This window comes from Odocoileus virginianus, chromosome 7 (genome assembly GCF_023699985.2).
Source record: "Odocoileus virginianus isolate 20LAN1187 ecotype Illinois chromosome 7, Ovbor_1.2, whole genome shotgun sequence".
Classification (NCBI taxonomy): Eukaryota; Metazoa; Chordata; class Mammalia; order Artiodactyla; family Cervidae; genus Odocoileus; species Odocoileus virginianus.
Window position 1 is genome coordinate 4,053,952 of NC_069680.1, and position 17,805 is coordinate 4,071,756.

Here is a 17,805-nt window from a genome sequence, read left to right on the forward strand (position 1 = left end):
AGAGATGCTGAGGCAAACTTGGAGATCTGTAGATGAATTTCAGAATGAAAACAAAACCAAGGACTCCACTTCTTTTCAAATAAATGTTTTATTTATTTGGCTGTACCAGGTCTTAGCTACAGTACTCAGAATCTTTGATCTTTGTTGCAGCGTGGGGGATCTAGTTCCCTGACCAGGGATCAAACCCAGGCCGCCCTGCATTGGGATCGCAGAGTCTTAGCCAGTGGGCCACCAGGGACATCCCCCAAGGACTCCCCTTAATGCTGTGTTTAGCTCAAAGCTGTCATCAGGGAAATCGTGCAGAACCTTGACCACTAACTAACCAGCTTTCCATCTCAGACCTGACTGCCTTCTTGGCCACAAAGACCTGGTTCTTTTTCTGACACTTGCCCCAATAACTACCTGGTCCCTTGACTTGCAGGACCCCATCCTGTTCTCTGGGAGCCTGAGGATGAATCTGGACCCCTTCAACAACTACTCAGATGAGGAGATTTGGAAGGCCTTGGAGCTCTCTCACCTCAAATCTTTTGTGGCTGGCCTGCAAGCTGGGTTGTCCTACGAAGTGACAGAGGGTGGTGACAACCTGAGGTAGGGTTTCGTACCCCACTGCTCCCACAGGCTGTGGATGCGGCAAGGGGACCACTCCTTTTGTTGCTCATGCTTGGTGGCAGCTGGCAAAGAATTTTCACTCTCCAGGTCTAATTCCTAGTGCATAAAAGGAACCTGTTGTGAAGATTAAGACAGAAGTGAATGTGCTTGAAAACCTTTGTTAATAAACAAACCCTCATGAGACATTACAAATGTGAGTTTGCAGATCCCACCCTTGTGCGGGTTCTGAGGTGCACTCAGGCCAAAAACAATCCCCAATGCCTGATCCAGCCCCAGAGAGACTGATATAAGCGGTGTGAGGCACTGCTGGAGGTGTGAGTTCTAAAGGATGCCCAGAGGCCCTGATCTAAGGGGCACCTGGATGATGGAGACGTGCAGTCCGCAGGGTCCTTGTAACACCATAACCTAACACCAAGATTCTTTTGGCTTCACAATTCTTTTTACTGTTTCAAAGCATTTCTACACATGTTGACACTTCACAGTTCCTGTTGGCTAACAAGCTGACCTGGCATTTCCCCTATGACAACCTGTTTTTCCCCTCTACAAACTGGTGGTCAGTTCTTAGCCAGAGCCAACAGCTCAAGAGTGGGTCTTCCTGCAGTCCCTGCATGGTGAGCAGGGCTTAGACCATTAGCAGCTGAAGCTCAAAAAAGGGAAGGCTCAGAAGCTCAGTTAAAGGACCTGCCACTCTGGCCTCACTTGGGAGCTTGCTGTAAATACAGAATTTCAGACTCTGGACCTACTATCTGGAATCTCCCCTGTAGCAAGAGTCCTGGGTGATTTGTGTGCACACTAGAGCAGGGGAAGCAATGACGAGCAGGTTGAGTTCTTAGTAGGCAGCACGCTAGCATCACTAGGCAAAGTCCCGTGCCCAGGCTGTACCCCAGACCAGTGGAACCAGGGCCCCTGGTGATTCCAGCGTGCAGCCCCAGGGAACGCCTATGAGCCCTGGTAGAGAACACCCTATGTTTGTTCTCCCTCAGCCACAGATCCGGGAACTAGCAGAACTGAGGTAGGTCTTCAGGCCTATTAAAAATGCTGTTCAAACATTCAGTCAACAAATATATATTGAGCACCTACTGAAAAGACAGAGGAAAATGCCATGGACACACCCATGCGCTCCTAGAACTTACGTGCGATGGAGAAGACAGACATTGGACAAGTAAATTCTGCACAGTAAATGCCTGAGGTGTGCAGGGCCATGCGGGCCGATCTGGCAGGCTCTGATAGGGCCCAAGGACAGAATCACACCACCCTTCTTGGACCATGCTGAGACACATGGCATTACCAGTGCCTTAATTTCAGATCTGGGGTGGTAGATGTTGAAACTTAAACTCTTTGATCAGAGACTAGAGATCAATCAGCTTGGAGATCAAGCCCTCCACAGCTAAAAGCCAAACTGATGCCTCAGCAGCAGCCTGTTACTATGAAGTCCATATGAACCAGGCAGAATTTGGGGAAGTTAAACAGTTTCGCAGTATCTGTGTTCTTACATTACAGGGAAAAACTGGAAGTTCATCTTGGGTGACTTCTCATCTCCTGCAGAAATTTTCTTGCAGGGAATTACAGAACTTTAATCTAGCCACCCCCTGTTTAATATGTTCCCTAATGGCCACGGCAGGAAAGAACAATTAGCAAATTCCCGAATATTTCCTCCACATCATTTCCCAAAGCTTCTTAATGTAAGTAAGAGGTCCAGCCTTCATTACTGGCTTTTAGCAAATTAAAGCTATTTGCATCTTACAGGCATATTTGAATTCCACATACACTGCATCTCACACCAAGACATCATCATGTTCATTAGATGTTCATTAGCAATGGTCTCCAATCAAGGCAGAAGGCCCCAAACAAATAATTAGACTTGAGGCTAGAATTACACATTAAAATAAGGAATGGATTTACTAAGAGCACTAAGAAATGCCACTGGGGCATTCTTGTGTGGTGTCATCCTATAGTAATGATGTCAGGTCAAACACTGCTGAAGCAAGCTTGGTGGCAGCCGTCTTATTTTGAAATTGTTGCTGGTGTACTGAGATATCACTGTAGGTAAATGCAAGGTACTAGCCCTGGGCTAGTGTTTTCCAAACTTGTTAAACATGAAAGTCTCCTGGGGTGTATTCAAAATACATATTCCTCAAAATTGTGCAATTTGCAAAGATGTGGATGGACCCAGAGGCTGTCATCCCGAATGAAGTCAGTACGAAACCTAACACTTATATGTGGAAGCTAGAAAAATAAGACAGGTGAACTTACTTGCAAAGCAGAAGTAGAGACAGATGTAGAGGATGGACGTATGGATATAGGGGGAGAAGAGGAGGTGGCATAAATTTGGAGACTAGGATTGACATATATATATACTACTATGTATAAAATAGCTAATGAGAACCTACTGTACTGCACAGGGAACTGTACCATCCTCACAGGTTTGTGAGGACCTAAATGGGAAGGAAATCCAAGGAAGAGGGGATATATGTATATGTCTAGCTGATTCACGATGTTATATAGCAGAAACGAATACAACTTTGTGAGCAACTATACTCCAACAAAAATTAATTTAAAAAATACATATCCCTAGGCTCCTCCCCTTCTGAGAATGGAGACCAGAAGTATGAATTTTTTAATTAAGTACCTGTGGTGAGTCTTCTAATTAACTAAAGGTTTGGAAAACACTGCCCTTGGCAACAATGAAGAGCTAGTGGAAGAGGGTAAGGCATTCTAACGGAATAGAGGTGTGTGGGTTTTGAAAGTCTGATCTGGGACGTGAAATGTACCCTCTCAGACCCTCAACTCCCTGGTCCTTAGGGGCTAATGCTTGGTTTCTTCCATTGCTGCAGCATAGGGCAAAGGCAGCTACTGTGCCTGGCCAGGGCTCTGCTTCGGAAATCCAAGATTTTGATCATGGACGAGGCCACTGCTGCGGTGGATTTAGAGACAGATCAGCTCATCCAGATGACCATCCAAACTGAGTTCTCCCACTGCACAACCATCACCATTGCCCACCGGCTGCACACCATCATGGACAGTGACAAGTGAGTAAGGAGACAGCCTCATAGCTGGCTTAACCCTTGGTCAACAGTGATAGCATCAGTTGTGAGATATCTTTACAGAAGACTTAACCACCAGCATTTTACTGTGAAGAAATAAAGGCTGAGAGATTTCAAGTAATTTGCCCAAAATTATACATCAGGCCAAAAGGGTTAAGGGAACTGTCTTGAAGGTAAAATGGGAAACTGTGTGTAACTATTAGCCAAGTATGGGCGGTGGAGGCCCAAGCCAGGAGTGGCAGATGTTGATCCAGAGACCTTTTAGACTATATAGGGTCTCAGCTGCTCCCCAGTAAACAGAATCTTTCTGTTCTTTCTATCTCTGACAATTGAAAATGGGGATAATGTCAGTAATCTTGAAATTAGAATAGACTCCCTTTTAAAATCAATGTGTTGGTGATGGACAGGAGGCCTGGCATGCTGCAGTCCATGGGGTTGCAAAGAGTCGGACACAACTGAACTACTGAACTGAACTGATCCTTAAACAATGTGTATCCTTAAAAAAAAGAAAAAAGCTTACGTGAATAGACATACTGCATATATTCCTATTTTGTTCAGTATTTCACATAGAATCCATCTGTGTCGATGCAGATGGCTGTGGTTCACCCTCGCTCCTTTGTAGCCTGTTGAATAAACATACTGTTACCAGACTGGTTACCTTAACTTGCTGCAGTGTCCTAGTCCACAGACTCCTCGTCTTGGCCAAGGAGGTTCTTTCTCTGCTCAGATTCCCAGGCAATAACAAAAGTGATGCTAAGGCTGAAACAGCATAAGCTTTATTCGATGGCCAAAGAATGGAGAAGTGGAGATTAGTTGGCAAGTCAACTTTCTCAACCCCAAAAAAGACACCAATTATATAGGATAGTTGAGGTAGAAAGGGAAAGAATTGGAAAGAGTGGGAGGAATATTCATGACTTATCTGAGACCAAGGTTGTGATTTGGAGCCAAACTAATGCAACCCGCCTTTTCAGTCCTTTTTGGGCTTTTCTGGTTGTTGACATAGCAACTGTTCTTCTCAGGTGCTTGTAGGTATATCATTTAGCATATGCTAATTCAAACCAGTCAACTGTAAAGGAAATCAACCCTGAACATTCATTGGAAGGACTGATGCTGAAGCTCCAATACTTTGGCCACCTGATGCAAAGAGCCAACTTGCTGGGAAAGACTGAAGGCAAAAGAAGTGGGCAGCAGAGGAGGAGATGGTTAGATAGCATTACCAGCTCAATGGGCATGAATCTGAGCAAACTCCAGGGGACAGTGAAGAGGAAGGAAGCCTGGCATGCTGCAGTCAGTCCATTGGGTTGCAAAGAGTTGGACATGACTTAGCAACTGAGCAAAAGCAATAATACATTACAGTGAGCACATAGTGAGACCCAAGGTCTACTGGAAATCAAATCTTTCACCACCTTAGGTCTAGTTGGTTGTAACCAGTTCTTGTTTTTCTCTTTGCAGTGTCCTCCTGAAACTTAGATAAGAGCAATTGGTTTCCATTCGAGGGAGGGGCAGGGGTATGATTCTGGGGCAACCACTTTGGTATAATACCATGACTTTAATAAGTCCTGGTTATTCTTAAAAATGCCAAGGTTTGAGACACTGCTTTCTAAGACTTTCTTTTCTGTTTCAGGGTAATGGTCCTAGACAATGGGAAGATTATAGAGTATGACAGTCCTGAAGAACTGCTGAAAAACCCTGGCCCCTTTTATTTTATGGCCCAAGAAGCTGGCATTGAAAACACGAACAGTACAACGTTCTGAGGGCAAGTCTTATGGGTCAGAGGACTATTTAGATCATTTATTTTTCGTGAAGCATATCATACATATAAAAGTGTGCAAAATGTCTGCTTTAAAGAAGGATCGTAAGTGAGCACCTATGTCCTAAGATTTTAAAAAAAAATCAGTATTACCAGCAACATCAGAAACCCCCTGATGATTCCACTTTGATCATTCCAGCTTGCTACCCACCCACCCTTCTCCAGAGAAACCACCATCTGAATTTTGTGATAATTATTCCTTTGCTTTTCATTTTGGTCTTACCATTTTCCTTAAACATATATCTTTTAAAAAAAACTTAATGTGAATGGCCTGATTCACACTGCATGTATTCTTGCTTCTTTTGTTCAGTATTATATTGAGATTCATCCATGTCCAAGCACGTAGTGAGGCTGCTTCATTCTCACTGTTCTGGATTGGAGCACAGCAACATGTGAATAGGCCTCAGTTTATCCAGTTTAGGTTGGTCAGCAGTGGGGTGATCTCCAGGTTCTGTTTTTCCTGTTATGAACAGTACTGCTATGAGCATTCTGGTACACAACTCCTAAGACACGTGTAAGAGTTAAGCATAACGTATAGCAATGGGAGGTATGCATAGGTTTAAATGCATATGGTAGGTAATGCCAATTTAAAACTTTTTTTTTCCCCAACCTGATGAGTGTGAATTGGTGTCTCCTTGAGGTTTTTAAATGTATATTTCCCAGGTTACTGTTGAGGTTTCCATATGTGGTGTCTGCTGGTTCTTGTGCATAGTGCTTTATCTTCTTGGATGCCTTCTGAATGTTTAAACTGATCAATTTCTAGCATTTTTTAAAAAACTGAAGTATAGTTGATTTGCAATATTGTGTTAGCATTTTACCCGTGAACATGCTTTGAGACCTGAATTGAATCTGAGCTCTCTTAAGAGGAACTGTGAACGTTTCTGCCTGCCACCTGGGGGCGCTACCCAGAAGCAATTTGAGTTAAATACTCCACCAAGAGGTTCCAAACATTATGGTTGGTGGGACTTCAAACCACAATGCTGTGTGAGAGCCAGCTTGCACAACGGTTGAGGTGTCCAGGTTTCAGAAGTCACTGGGAGCCTTGACACATGACCTTCTTCTCCTTCCAGGCTTTTTTGTGTCACATTATTCTGGGTTCAACACATTCTTTACCTCCATTTCAGCGATGCAGTTTTGGAAGATTTTTATTCTTTCATCAATGTAGTCATTTGTTGACTGAGATGCTCAGAGACTGACACTTCCTAAATGAGGGGCCTGGACAACTGTGAGGCAGGATTAAGAAGAGACTTGTTTACTACTGTTTGCTGGTCCCATCAGCATCACTCTAGAAATGCTCGTTTCCCCACAGCGGCAGTTTTTCTAATACTCATAATACCAGGAGGTCATGACAGCACCCGCCGAGCAGTGCCCCATCTGGGAAGTCTGGATTTCAGTTTTAGTGCCTCCAACCTCTGCCTTTTTGTTCCCACGGTACTATGGGTCGTGTCTGCTTTTGCATTTGCTAGCTCTCTGGTATTTGCTTTTCTTTGGCCCTTTCTCCAATGCCTATTTAACGATTCTTTATGTTGTTCTGTTAACCTATGATTTCCGTCTCTTGCCTAACCAAATGGGTAGAACCTTGGAGATAATGCAGTCTCTTATTCTTCAGCTAAGCACCAGACTGAGAGTGGTTTTATGAGACCCACGATCAAAACTTGTTTATTGCAGAGGCAGGACCAGAAACCAAATTCCTGATTTGATCTAATGATTCCTTTTTCTCCTATAATGGGAGAGGGTTTTTCATCTACCTTCTCCTGCAGATGCAGATACAACAGAGGGGAAGTGGTCTTTTTTCTCAGTCAAGCTGACTCAAGACTCAGTGAAGGTGGTGGGAACTAGAGCAGCCTGGATCCAAACCTTTGGTGACGACTCCTCCCCTCCAAATCTTCTGTTGGCCCAGGACTCCGTAATCCAGTCCACACTCTGGACCCACTTACCATGATCACTCTTTCCTACTTGCCTCCTGAAGTCCTCTTTTTTGCTTGTCCTTGAAGCATTAAGATGTCCCCGTTTTTGTCCTTGAACTGCCTCCCCCAGTTCCTCTATTTTCTCCTTAATTTCATATACTCAGTGGTTTGAACTTCTATGCATATGATTCTCATTTCTAGCCTCTAGTGTTGAGATTCATATATTCCACTGCCTCTGGCATTATCACCTGGATATCCTTCAGGCATCTGACACTCGCTACTCTGACAGATCCTCTACTTCTGTACTTTCTAACTCCAGTGGTGACATCATTGTCCACTCGGTCCTACAAAATGAAAACCTGTGTAGCACTCTCAGGTTTTCTTTCCTGATCAATCAGCCACCAAGCTCTTCCAGTTGCACCCCTGTTGCTCTTGCCATAGTTCAGATTCTCCTCACTACCATCCTGGGCTAAGGGCATAGGCCTCCTTGCCTCCAGGGCTGTTTTCCTCAGATACACCCACCCACAGCTACCAGAGCAATCTATTATGAAAAACTGACCATGTTACTCCTCTGCTTAAACCCTTCATTCAATAGCAACCAGAATAAAGTTAAAATCCCTTAGTATGGAATAACAAAGCTAACATCCAGTCCAATCACATGTTAAGCTCTAGTGACATTAAAGCACTTTTAGGATCCACTTGCACCACAACCCCCCCCCGCCCCAAACGCACACAATTACTGTCTGACTCTAGCCTTTCCTTTTCTATCCCCTCTGCTTGGAATCCCATGATTACCTCTAACTCACTAAGACTCAGTAAGAAGTCATCTTCTGAGAGCCTGCCCTGATCCCCTCTCCTCTCAACCCCCAGGCTAGCTGTGGGGCAGCTCTGCATCTGTAAGGCAGTTTTCCATGGACTCTTCCAACTTAAGATTCTGGGTGGGAGACCAGGGTGCGGCCCTGTGACGAGGTTCCATTAATCGGATACACCTGTGCCAGACGTTGATTCAGGAGCTGGAGACACAAGCGCAGGGGAATCTGTCCTGGCCAAAGTTTAACAGTCAGTGTCATCATCCAGGGGTAGCAGTGGCGGTGACTACAGCTGGGCGCAGTGACGCTGTGTGATAGCAAGCACTGTTCCTGGCTTCGAAGATTCAAGTTGGCTTCCTTACCCTCCCAGAGGGTCAGTGAGCCACATACTATCATTTGAAAACTTCCTTTCTGCTTAAGTTTATGAGTTGGGGGGCTGTTGTTTACAACTAAATAATGCTCCCCAGCAGCACACTTAATTTGCTTTTACTGAACTTATTATTTTGTTAGATAATTTTTTGTTTGCATTTCTCTACTAAGCTGTGAGCCTCTTGAAAACAAACAATTTCTTACTGTTTTGTATCTCCAGTGGCTGGAATATAGTAGGTCCTCTTTTTTATTTTTTGGAAAATCAAAAAATTATAAAGATTTTCAAAATAATCTTTATAAAAATATAGCAACAGGGTTGATGCACATTGGTGACTTTAAAAATTAGCAAACGATATTACACAAACACTGATGATCTCTATCAATGTGGATTTATGTTTTCCACATAGACTAGATACTAAATTGACTTTTGGAAAGGTTTCATATTCTTTGAAGACTAGACAAAAGTTGTAAAAATGCAGGAAATAATTGGGTTGTAAAAACACTCCATTTTCATAGTATTTCTTTTTGCTTTGTATGCAAGTAATTTGTTATGCTATAGAATTTAACTGTTTCAGTATAAAAAGCAACTGCTTAGGAAAGTAGTAGAAAAAAGCGGGGGGGGGGGGGGGGGAAGAGTATGCAGTATTTCTTTCAAGACTGCTTTGGTTCTCACTGAATGAAAAATAGTCTTCCTTTCTTCAACTCTTAACAGTCAAGCCCTTGGTTGACACAAGCCCTTGGTAGTCTCCTGAATGGACAGTCACCTTGGTCCTCGCCATGACAGCCATCTGGCCATTCTGCCTGATGACTGCTGATTTCAGACCCACTTGTCCTGTGGATGTCGGGCTCCTCCGGAGCAGCAGTCTTTGGAACATTTATCTGTTGCTCAAGCCCACAGCCACTTGTTCCTCTTTGGGGAACAACCTTATTGGCATCCATCTATAAAGACTGTCAAGGTATTTTCTGGTTGTACGTCTGAGCACAGCTGTCTCCCCCGGTGCTTGGTGCTAAACGCCCTGGACTGCTGGCTCCTTTGTTAGCTGGCACCCAGCAGCAGGTCATTGCGATCTGGTTTGTCAGGGTTTACATTCTGGCATCATAAAGATGCCTCCTGGTTCCATAAACATCTGCTAGGCTGATGCATCTATTAGTTCCAATCTAAACAATTCCACTTTGGCTAGCTTTTCATTTTCCTTCATTAAAACGTCTAAAGTTTTCTGCATACTTGGCTTTAGTGTTAATGGGTTGAACAGAATCCTTTTGTTTTATTGGAACCTAGAGTTAGGGGTATGGCACAAGGGCCAAATTAGGCCTGCTATTTTTATAAATAAAGTTTTTGAAACACAACCATGCTTACTTGTTTCTGTATTATCTATACCTGCTTTGTGTTACAATGAAGTTGTGAGACACTCTGGCCTAAAAAGCCTGAAGTACTTACTATCTGGCCTTTTATGGAAAAGGTTTGCAAATTCCTGCTCTAAAATCAACAGTGTAGTCTGGACTGGATCATGTTTCCATTCTCAGATAATTTGCCTCAAAAATGTCATGTGGCTCTATACCTCCAGCAGATAGAATAATGGTCCCCAAAGACGTCCATGTCTGAATCTTCAAAACCTTAAGGATTTACCTTACACAACTAAAGGGACTCCGCAGATATGATTAAGGATAACAAGATGCAGGTTGTCCAGGTGAGCCCAGTGTTATTACAAGGATCCTTGTAAGAGGATGAAGATGATGTGATGACAGGAACAGAGACAATGGAAGATGCTGTGCCACTGGCTTTGAAGATGGAGAAAAAGACCATAAGCCAAGAAACATAGGTAGTTTCTAGAAGTTGGAAAAAGGCAAGAAAACAGATTTCCCTCTGAAGTCTCCATAAATAATGAGCCCTAGCAAACTTGACTTTGGCCCAATGAAACTGATTTCAAATTTCTGACCTCCAGAACCAACAATAAATTTGTTATTTTACACTACTAAAGAAGTGGTAATTTGCTAAAGCACCAATATGAAGCTAATACAATATCATAAGTCCAAGTAGCTCTGATAAAATTGCTAATATCCTTTAACTGAAGTCAGTTTAATAATTCATTGACCTTCACCGAATCCCACTGTAGTGTGAATTTGTAGAGGATTATGTCATCTTTAAAGTCCAGCTAGGGACTTCCCTGGTGGTCCAAGGAACTGGTCCCTTGGTGAAGACTCCATGTTCCCAATATAGGGGTCCTGGATTCGATTCCTGGTCGGAGAGCTAAACCCCACACACTGCAACTAAGAGTTTGCATGCTGCAACTAAAGACCCCGCATGTCACAAAGAAGATCAAAGATCCCACTTGCTGCAACTGAGAGGCGGCGCAAATATACATTTAAAAAATAAAAGCTACCTTTTAAAGTCCAGCTGGAAGTATTGAATTCAATGCTCATGGCTCTCACCCCTTCTATCAAATTGCAAAGATCTTATTCAGCTTAATCCTATTTGGAGGTAAAATTTTGATCTCACCTGAGAGGCTGCAGGAAGGTCCTTTTTTCAAGAGTCACGGTGATGCTGATGACAGGAGGCGACCATGAGAGATCAGGTATCTTTCAGCTTCGCTGGTCCTGAACCCGGGGAAGGGCTGCCACGGGAAAAGATTAGAGCTTGACTCCTCTTGGAGTCCCAGGGGACACCCAGACAGGCGGCTAGCCCTGGTGACATGGTCCTGCTGATTCTGTAGACCCCCACAAGTCCACTTGCTCCCAAGAAATGTTCCTGAGTGGAGACACTGCTTGCTTCTGCCACTACACACCTTACCTCTGGGAAAGCACTGTCTGTTCCTTCAGGTCACCTGTGAGTGGTGGTAAGGAATAAGATACTCCTAGGCAGCTTCCAAGGGTGGCAAATCTGTTGTAGATGACTCCCATACTGATACACACAAAACACTGTTGTGGATCTCCCCCTGACAACCACAGTGAGCTGCATGAAAGGAAACAACGCAAACTAGAGATTGGAGAGCCCTGCTCTGTGGTACTGAACCGTCTGCCTCACCCAGCCCATGTGAAATGTGAGAGCTTCATCGGTGCGATGTACTAATAGATGGGAGAGTTTAAAATCCTGAGTTGGGCTTCCCTGGCAGTTCAGTGGTTAAGAATCCGCCTGCCAATGTGGGAGACACGGCTTCAATCCCTGATCCAGGATGATCCCACATGCCGTGGAGCAAAGCCCATGCACCACAACTATTGAACCTGTGTTCTGGAGCCCGGAAGCTGCAACTACTGAAGTCTACAAGTCCTAGAGTCCGTGCTCCATAACAAGAGAAGCCACTGCAATGAGAAGCCCACACACCCCAACTAGAGAGTAGCCCCTACTCGCCACAACTATAGAAAGCCCAAGCAGCAGTAAGGAGCCAGCATAGCCAAAAATAACTGAAAAAAAAAAAAAAATCCTGTGAGTTGTAATGACCAGAGAGATGATTTAGGAGTAAGTTATATGATACTCAAGGTTTCTCAGTCCTTAGGGCTAAGGTTCTGCAAGTGAAACACAAGTCAGAGCACACCTATGTTCTTTTGGAGCCTGTTTGCACTCCTGACCCTGAAACAACGGACACAGAGTTCCAGCTTCACAGTTAGAGTGAAACAAAATTCAGTCTTTATTAAAACCATGTAATTCTAGAGCTCACAGTTCACAAAAATTTGCAGAATCATCTTATTTGTTCTCACAACAATCTTGAGAGGGAGATCCGTAATCTACACACTTTAGATGACAGGAGATTCCCACCACCACTCCCTGTTCTCCAAGGACACTTGGGAGAAAGCGTCACTGAAGAGCTGCCTCCAAGCAGAAAAGGGAGCACACTCGTGACAGGAATTAAGCAGGCAAACTGGATTTGGAAATTTCTGTTGTGTCAGAAACATATGACACCCTTTCCTTCCATTTTTTTTTTTTGGTAATTCCTACTCTTCCAACGGTAGGCTTCCCTCGTGGCTCAGATGGCTAAAAACCTGCCTGCAATGCAGGAGACCTGGGCTCGATCGCTGGGTCAGGAAAATCCCCTGGAGAAGGGAATGGCAACCCACTCCTGTATTCGTGCCTGGAGAATTCCATGGACAGAGCAGACTGATGTGCTACAGTCTATAGGCTTGCAAAGTCAGCCATGACTGGGCGACTAATACACACTTTTCCAATAGTGAAGTGAAGGGAAGTCACTCAGTCATGTCCGACTCTCTGCGACCCCATGGACTGTACGCCTACAAGGTTCTTCTGTCCATGGAAATTTCCTTCACTTGTGGCTCAGCTGGTAAAGAATCCGCTTGCAATGCAGGAGACCTGGGTTTGATCACTGGGTTGGGACGATCCCCTGGAGAAGGGAAAGGCTACTCACTCCAGTATTCTGGCCTGGAGAATTCCAGGGACTGTACTGTCTATGGGGTCGCAAAGAGTTGGACATGACTGACTTTCCAATAGTAGAAAGTTCTTTTAAAAAAACAGCCTACACAGGTGCTTCTCAAGTTTAATGTGCATACAAATCACCTGCAACCTTGACTCAGAAAAGTTTAGGGTGGGGCCTCCATTTCCAGTGAGCTCCCAGGTTACATGGGTGGGATGCTGCTGGGCTGAAGACCACACTTAGACAGGCAAGACCTAGCAGCCACTATGGAGAACAGTATGGAGATTCCTGAAACAAACTAAAAAATAGGAGGAAATGTGCAGGATAGACACACAGGACAGTAGGCTGGCAAGGGAACACAGCCCGGCCTGCTCTGGGAGGAGCATCCCGTAGCCTCTCCCAGCCTGACCAAGCCCCACTGACGATGGACACAGGGGAGGAAGACGACAATAAGGGAGCCTGGTACAGTAGTTTGGCCACCTCATGCGAAGAGCTGACTCATTGGAAAAGACCCTGATGCTGGGAGGGATTGGGGGCAGGAAGAGAAAGGAATGACAGAGGATGAGATGGCTGGATGGCATCACTGACTCGATGGACATGGGTTTGAGGCCTGGTGTGCTGGGATTCATGGGGTCGCCGAGTCGGACATGACTGAGCAACTGAACTGAACAGTTCCAGTAGGTGGAGCCCTTGTTCTCCCAGTGCAGCAGCAGCCGCAGCTCGCCCTGAGTGCAACCTCTACCAGAGAGCCCTGGCAAGGTGGGGGGCAGCCTGAGCCAGCAAGGACAGGAGCCTGCTGAGTATAGGGAAGAGACATGCAGCTGCCCTTTCAAGCAGAACCAGAGAACTTCCTGGCATCTTCATCAGCCATGGACTGAAAACTCACTAAGGACATCTACCTTGTCTGGTTTGCCCTACCCAGGCACAGCTGGCTCAGCTTGCAGCCTGGCCAGCACCTCATCCTACTTACGGTACATGCAGTAAGTGGGAGAACCCAGGTCTTGCAGCCCTGCTCTGCCATTTGCTAGCTGTGTGGTCTAGAGCTACTTGCTTAATTTTCCTTGAACTTCCATTTGTCATCTTCAAAATAAACAGTGATACATAAAAAACAAAAAACCTAAAAATTGGGCTATCATATGATCCAGCAATCCAATTTCTGGGCATGTGTATCTGGAAAACACAAAAATTCTTAATTTGAGAAGATACATGTACCCCAATGTTCACAGCAGCACTATGTACAAAACAGTCAAGACATGGTAATAACCAAAGTGTCCATTAACAGATGAGTGGATAAAGATATGGGGCATACAGACAACAGAATACTACTCAGCCACAAAAACAGAATGAAATAAAGCCATTTGCAGCAACACAGATGGACCTAAAGAATATCATATTAAGTCAGAAAAAGATGAACATCATACCGTATCACTTATATGTGGAAACTAAAATAATGATAAAAATGAACTTATTTACAAAACAGAAATAGACTCACAGACATAGAAAATAACTTATGGTCTACCAAAGGGGAGAGGGGGAGAGATAAATTGGGAATTTGGAATTAACAAATACACATCACTATATATAAAACAGATAAACAACAGGGACCTACTGTATTAGCTCAGAGAACTAAAGTCAACATCTTGTAATAACCTATAGTAAAAAAAAAATCTGATAACATATATAACTGAATCACTTTTCTGTATACCTGAAATATTGTACATCAACTACATTTCAACAGAATAATAAAAGTAAAGAAAAAGTAAGACCTAGCAGACATGCTAATGTTTAAATAATACTTATCTTTTCATAAACTTGCTCCCATCCCAATGATCTCCCCTTTGTTAAGGATTCCATTTCTCTAATTTCATCTTTATAGGATGCTGCTTTTTTCCATTCACAAGCAATCTGAAATCCAAGCCAGTTAGTTTTTAAATTAGATTTTTCTGACCTTTGATCTGTCCTCCCCTCAAATCATCCTGCTATCATTAAGCTTTCCTATAAACAGGCAATCTGCTTAGGAAGCTTAGGTAACAAGAAGTTTCTCGTCAAATCTGAATTCCTTGACCTGGACCTCAGGGCTCTCTAGTCTGCTTGCTATGTGCCAGGCAATGTCCTAGCACTCTCCATGTACTAACTCATCTCACCCTTACCACAACCCCATGAGGCAGAGAACAAGTATTATCTCTATGTTAGAAAAGGAAGCTGAAGCCCAGGTTGGGTAAGTTGCCAAGGTCACAATGCACTTGAGTGTCTGAAGTCAGTCTGGCTCCAGAACAAGGTGGAAAGGCTCAGCCTGACCCAACTTTAGATTCAGGCTCCATCAAACCCTTGATGTAAGACTTGGGCAGGTCACAATGTCACTGGACCCCATCTTCCTTCTTCATAAAATAAGTTAGCCTTGCTGGCATATAAGTTTTTCTCCAGTCTACCTTTCACCCACGTTCTCTATTCCTTAACCGTCTCGGGCAACTGCTTCATTGTCACCACCTCCGCCAGTGCTCCTGCTACTTCTCCCCGCTCCCACACCCAACCTGTGTGACCTTGTTAATTCAGCACTAGTGCATCAGTTTCCATATCTGTAATGGCTGGCAAATACCTCTTAGAATTCCCAGCTCTTCTGTTTTGCTAGGATTTTACTGAATGAAATGGCTTAAAATGCAACATGGACTTATTTTGAGTATAGAGTGTTTCTGCTGAAATCATATCTAAAAAGGAATTCCTGACCCGAGTTTCTTCACTTAGCCTCTCCCACTTCTTGAAACCTGAGCATCACTGAATCATCAAGAAGTTACCCCCAGAAACATGAGAAGTTCAGGCTAAACTGGGAAGAAAGTCAAGAAAACATACTTATGGCCCTTAAAATGCTTTTATTTATAAAATAACTACTTAAATATAAACATCTCTAGATATAAACACTATTCACGAGAGACTTGTGTTGCTGCCTTCTGATCGACCAGCAGACCCCGGGGTTGCCAAGGAGCCCCCGGGTGTCTCCCGACTGATCAAGACTTTAAGGTGAAGGTGCATTTGGAGGAGCAAGGGCTGTACGCTATTCTTCATGCCCTTTCTTGCAAGACAAAATTCATGATTTCCTGTTCCAAGGCAAGCTTTCAATCTGGGGCAGACCTTAAGAATAAGAGCCCTGCTCACATACAAACTTCAGGGGGGACCTTAGTGTTAGGATCAGTAAACATCTTCCTGAGGTGGAGGAGGTACAATCAGGCACTTTAGATTCTGTTTGGCTTAGACCATGGTCTCTGAAGCAGGGGGGCTGATGAAACAGAAAATGCTTATTTCCAAGTCTAGGATAAGCTACTTCGGGACTGCTTATCCAAATTCAAATGAGATAAATGTGCGTTACGTCTCTTCATCTGTGGACAGTAGTGTGCTTGGAGGAAGGGAGAGGCATCCAGTCTCCCTCTGGGCTGGACTGGCTTCAGCCCACTGCAGAATGAATCCCCCGAAGGGAACAGTAGGAGCTCCGATTCCGCTCTCCCAAGAAAGTCTATCAACTATTGAGCTTCAGCAAAGAAGCCAGGAAACATTATCGTACACAGACCATATAGAGATGGTGTCAGCAAGGTGTGGAGGATAGCACCTAATGTGAAGAGAACCTTTCCTATGAAGGTTCAGGGGAAAGGAAGATTCTAAACATTTTTTAAAAGGAGAAAGTAGTACTAGGTTGGCCAGAAAGTTCGTCTGGGTTTTTCCATAAGATCTTACAGAAAAACCCAAATGAACGTTTTTAGCTGACTCAATAGTTGAATTTTGCCCAATCTGGAAATGTGGTGAAATAAATAAGAAAAAGATGACAGATGACAGTGTTTTAGGGATGTTTAGAAATAAGGGGCGTGTGTGCAAATATGTGCCAGACACTGAGGTTTTAAAACACCAGATTTGGTACAATGTTGACAAACTTCTTGGCATATGCAGAGGTGCAGCCTGAAAGGGCTCCCAGAGAATTCATCCAAGTCGGTTTCTGGTCAGTTGATCATGGAGCATGGGGCCACCCCACTCAATACGGCACAACCAACATCAACTTCTTCTAATGCTATAGCACAGCTTCTAGCATATATTGGATACTGGTCTTCTGATTGGAAATCTCTCATTGCCAAAGGCTGACCCCAGGACTTGCTTCTCTTTTCACGGTCACTGAATCACTTGTAAGCACCAGGGTCCATTTCGAATTCTAGAGATTCTAGTGAGCATCAAGGCTGACAACCCAATCGAAGAGAACAAGACTTAGGCCCCACTGGTGCCATGGTTAAGCAATGTGGCAGGGCCAGTGTCTCAGGAGCAGGAGCCCTCTTGGTGGATACCAGAACCCTTCAGCAGAAGGAAGTGAAGGCAGCAAGGATGAATGGGAAGCAGAACAGGCTCAGGTGTACTCAGCTTTGCGGATATAATTGGATGGAACGTAACCCTTTTTCCCATTGACTTCAGCTAACCACCATTCTGTATTTCCTGTAACATCTTTAAACTCTAGGATCTTGAGTCTCTGATTGGCTGACACACTCAGTTCATTTGGGTTCCGTGCCTTGAAGGTATAAACAGCAAAATAGACCTGTGAGAGGGAGAGAAAGTGAGTTAGGAAATGGGAAACATGTGAGAGCAAAGTTACCCAACAGAACTTCCCACGGTGACGGGTACCATCTGATCTGGACTATCCATTACGGCAGCCCCTAGACACACGGCCATTGAGCACTTGAAATAACAGCTAGTGAGATGAAAGAACTGAATTTTACCTCTTGTTTAACTTTACCTAACTTAAATTTAAATAGCTACATATGGCTGATGGCTACCATAATGAACAGGACAGCTTTAAAGAAAACCAAAATTCACTTATTTTACTCTTTCAGAGTTGCCTTAAAAAGGGAAAAAAGCTTCAGTCAGTAT

General features: G+C 44.1%; 2 protein-coding genes and 1 long non-coding RNA gene across 5 annotated transcripts in view; 1 reads left to right on the plus strand and 2 right to left on the minus strand.

Annotated features, from left to right (window-relative positions):
- ABCC2 (ATP binding cassette subfamily C member 2) overlaps positions 1–9,895 on the plus strand; it is a 75,992-nt gene extending 66,097 nt beyond the window's left edge. For both annotated transcript variants that reach the window (XM_070470017.1, XM_070470018.1), the window contains 3 exons: positions 422–588; positions 3,444–3,638; positions 5,278–9,895. In XM_070470017.1, coding sequence (XP_070326118.1) covers positions 422–588; positions 3,444–3,638; positions 5,278–5,407 — 492 coding nt within the window. In that variant the 3' untranslated portion in view covers positions 5,408–9,895. The remainder of the gene's footprint in view (positions 1–421; positions 589–3,443; positions 3,639–5,277) is intronic.
- On the minus strand, positions 70–5,342 carry LOC139035954 (uncharacterized). The gene is made up of 2 exons (XR_011488601.1): positions 4,174–5,342; positions 70–723 (listed from the first exon to the last, which is right to left on the minus strand). It is a non-coding gene; the product is annotated as an uncharacterized lncRNA (long non-coding RNA).
- Positions 9,896–12,147: 2,252 nt separating the features above from the next.
- The window catches only part of DNMBP (dynamin binding protein), a 117,910-nt gene continuing 112,252 nt past the window's right edge, over positions 12,148–17,805 (minus strand). For both annotated transcript variants that reach the window (XM_070470014.1, XM_070470015.1), the window contains one exon: positions 12,148–17,473. In XM_070470014.1, coding sequence (XP_070326115.1) covers positions 17,288–17,473 — 186 coding nt within the window. In that variant the 3' untranslated portion in view covers positions 12,148–17,287. The remainder of the gene's footprint in view (positions 17,474–17,805) is intronic.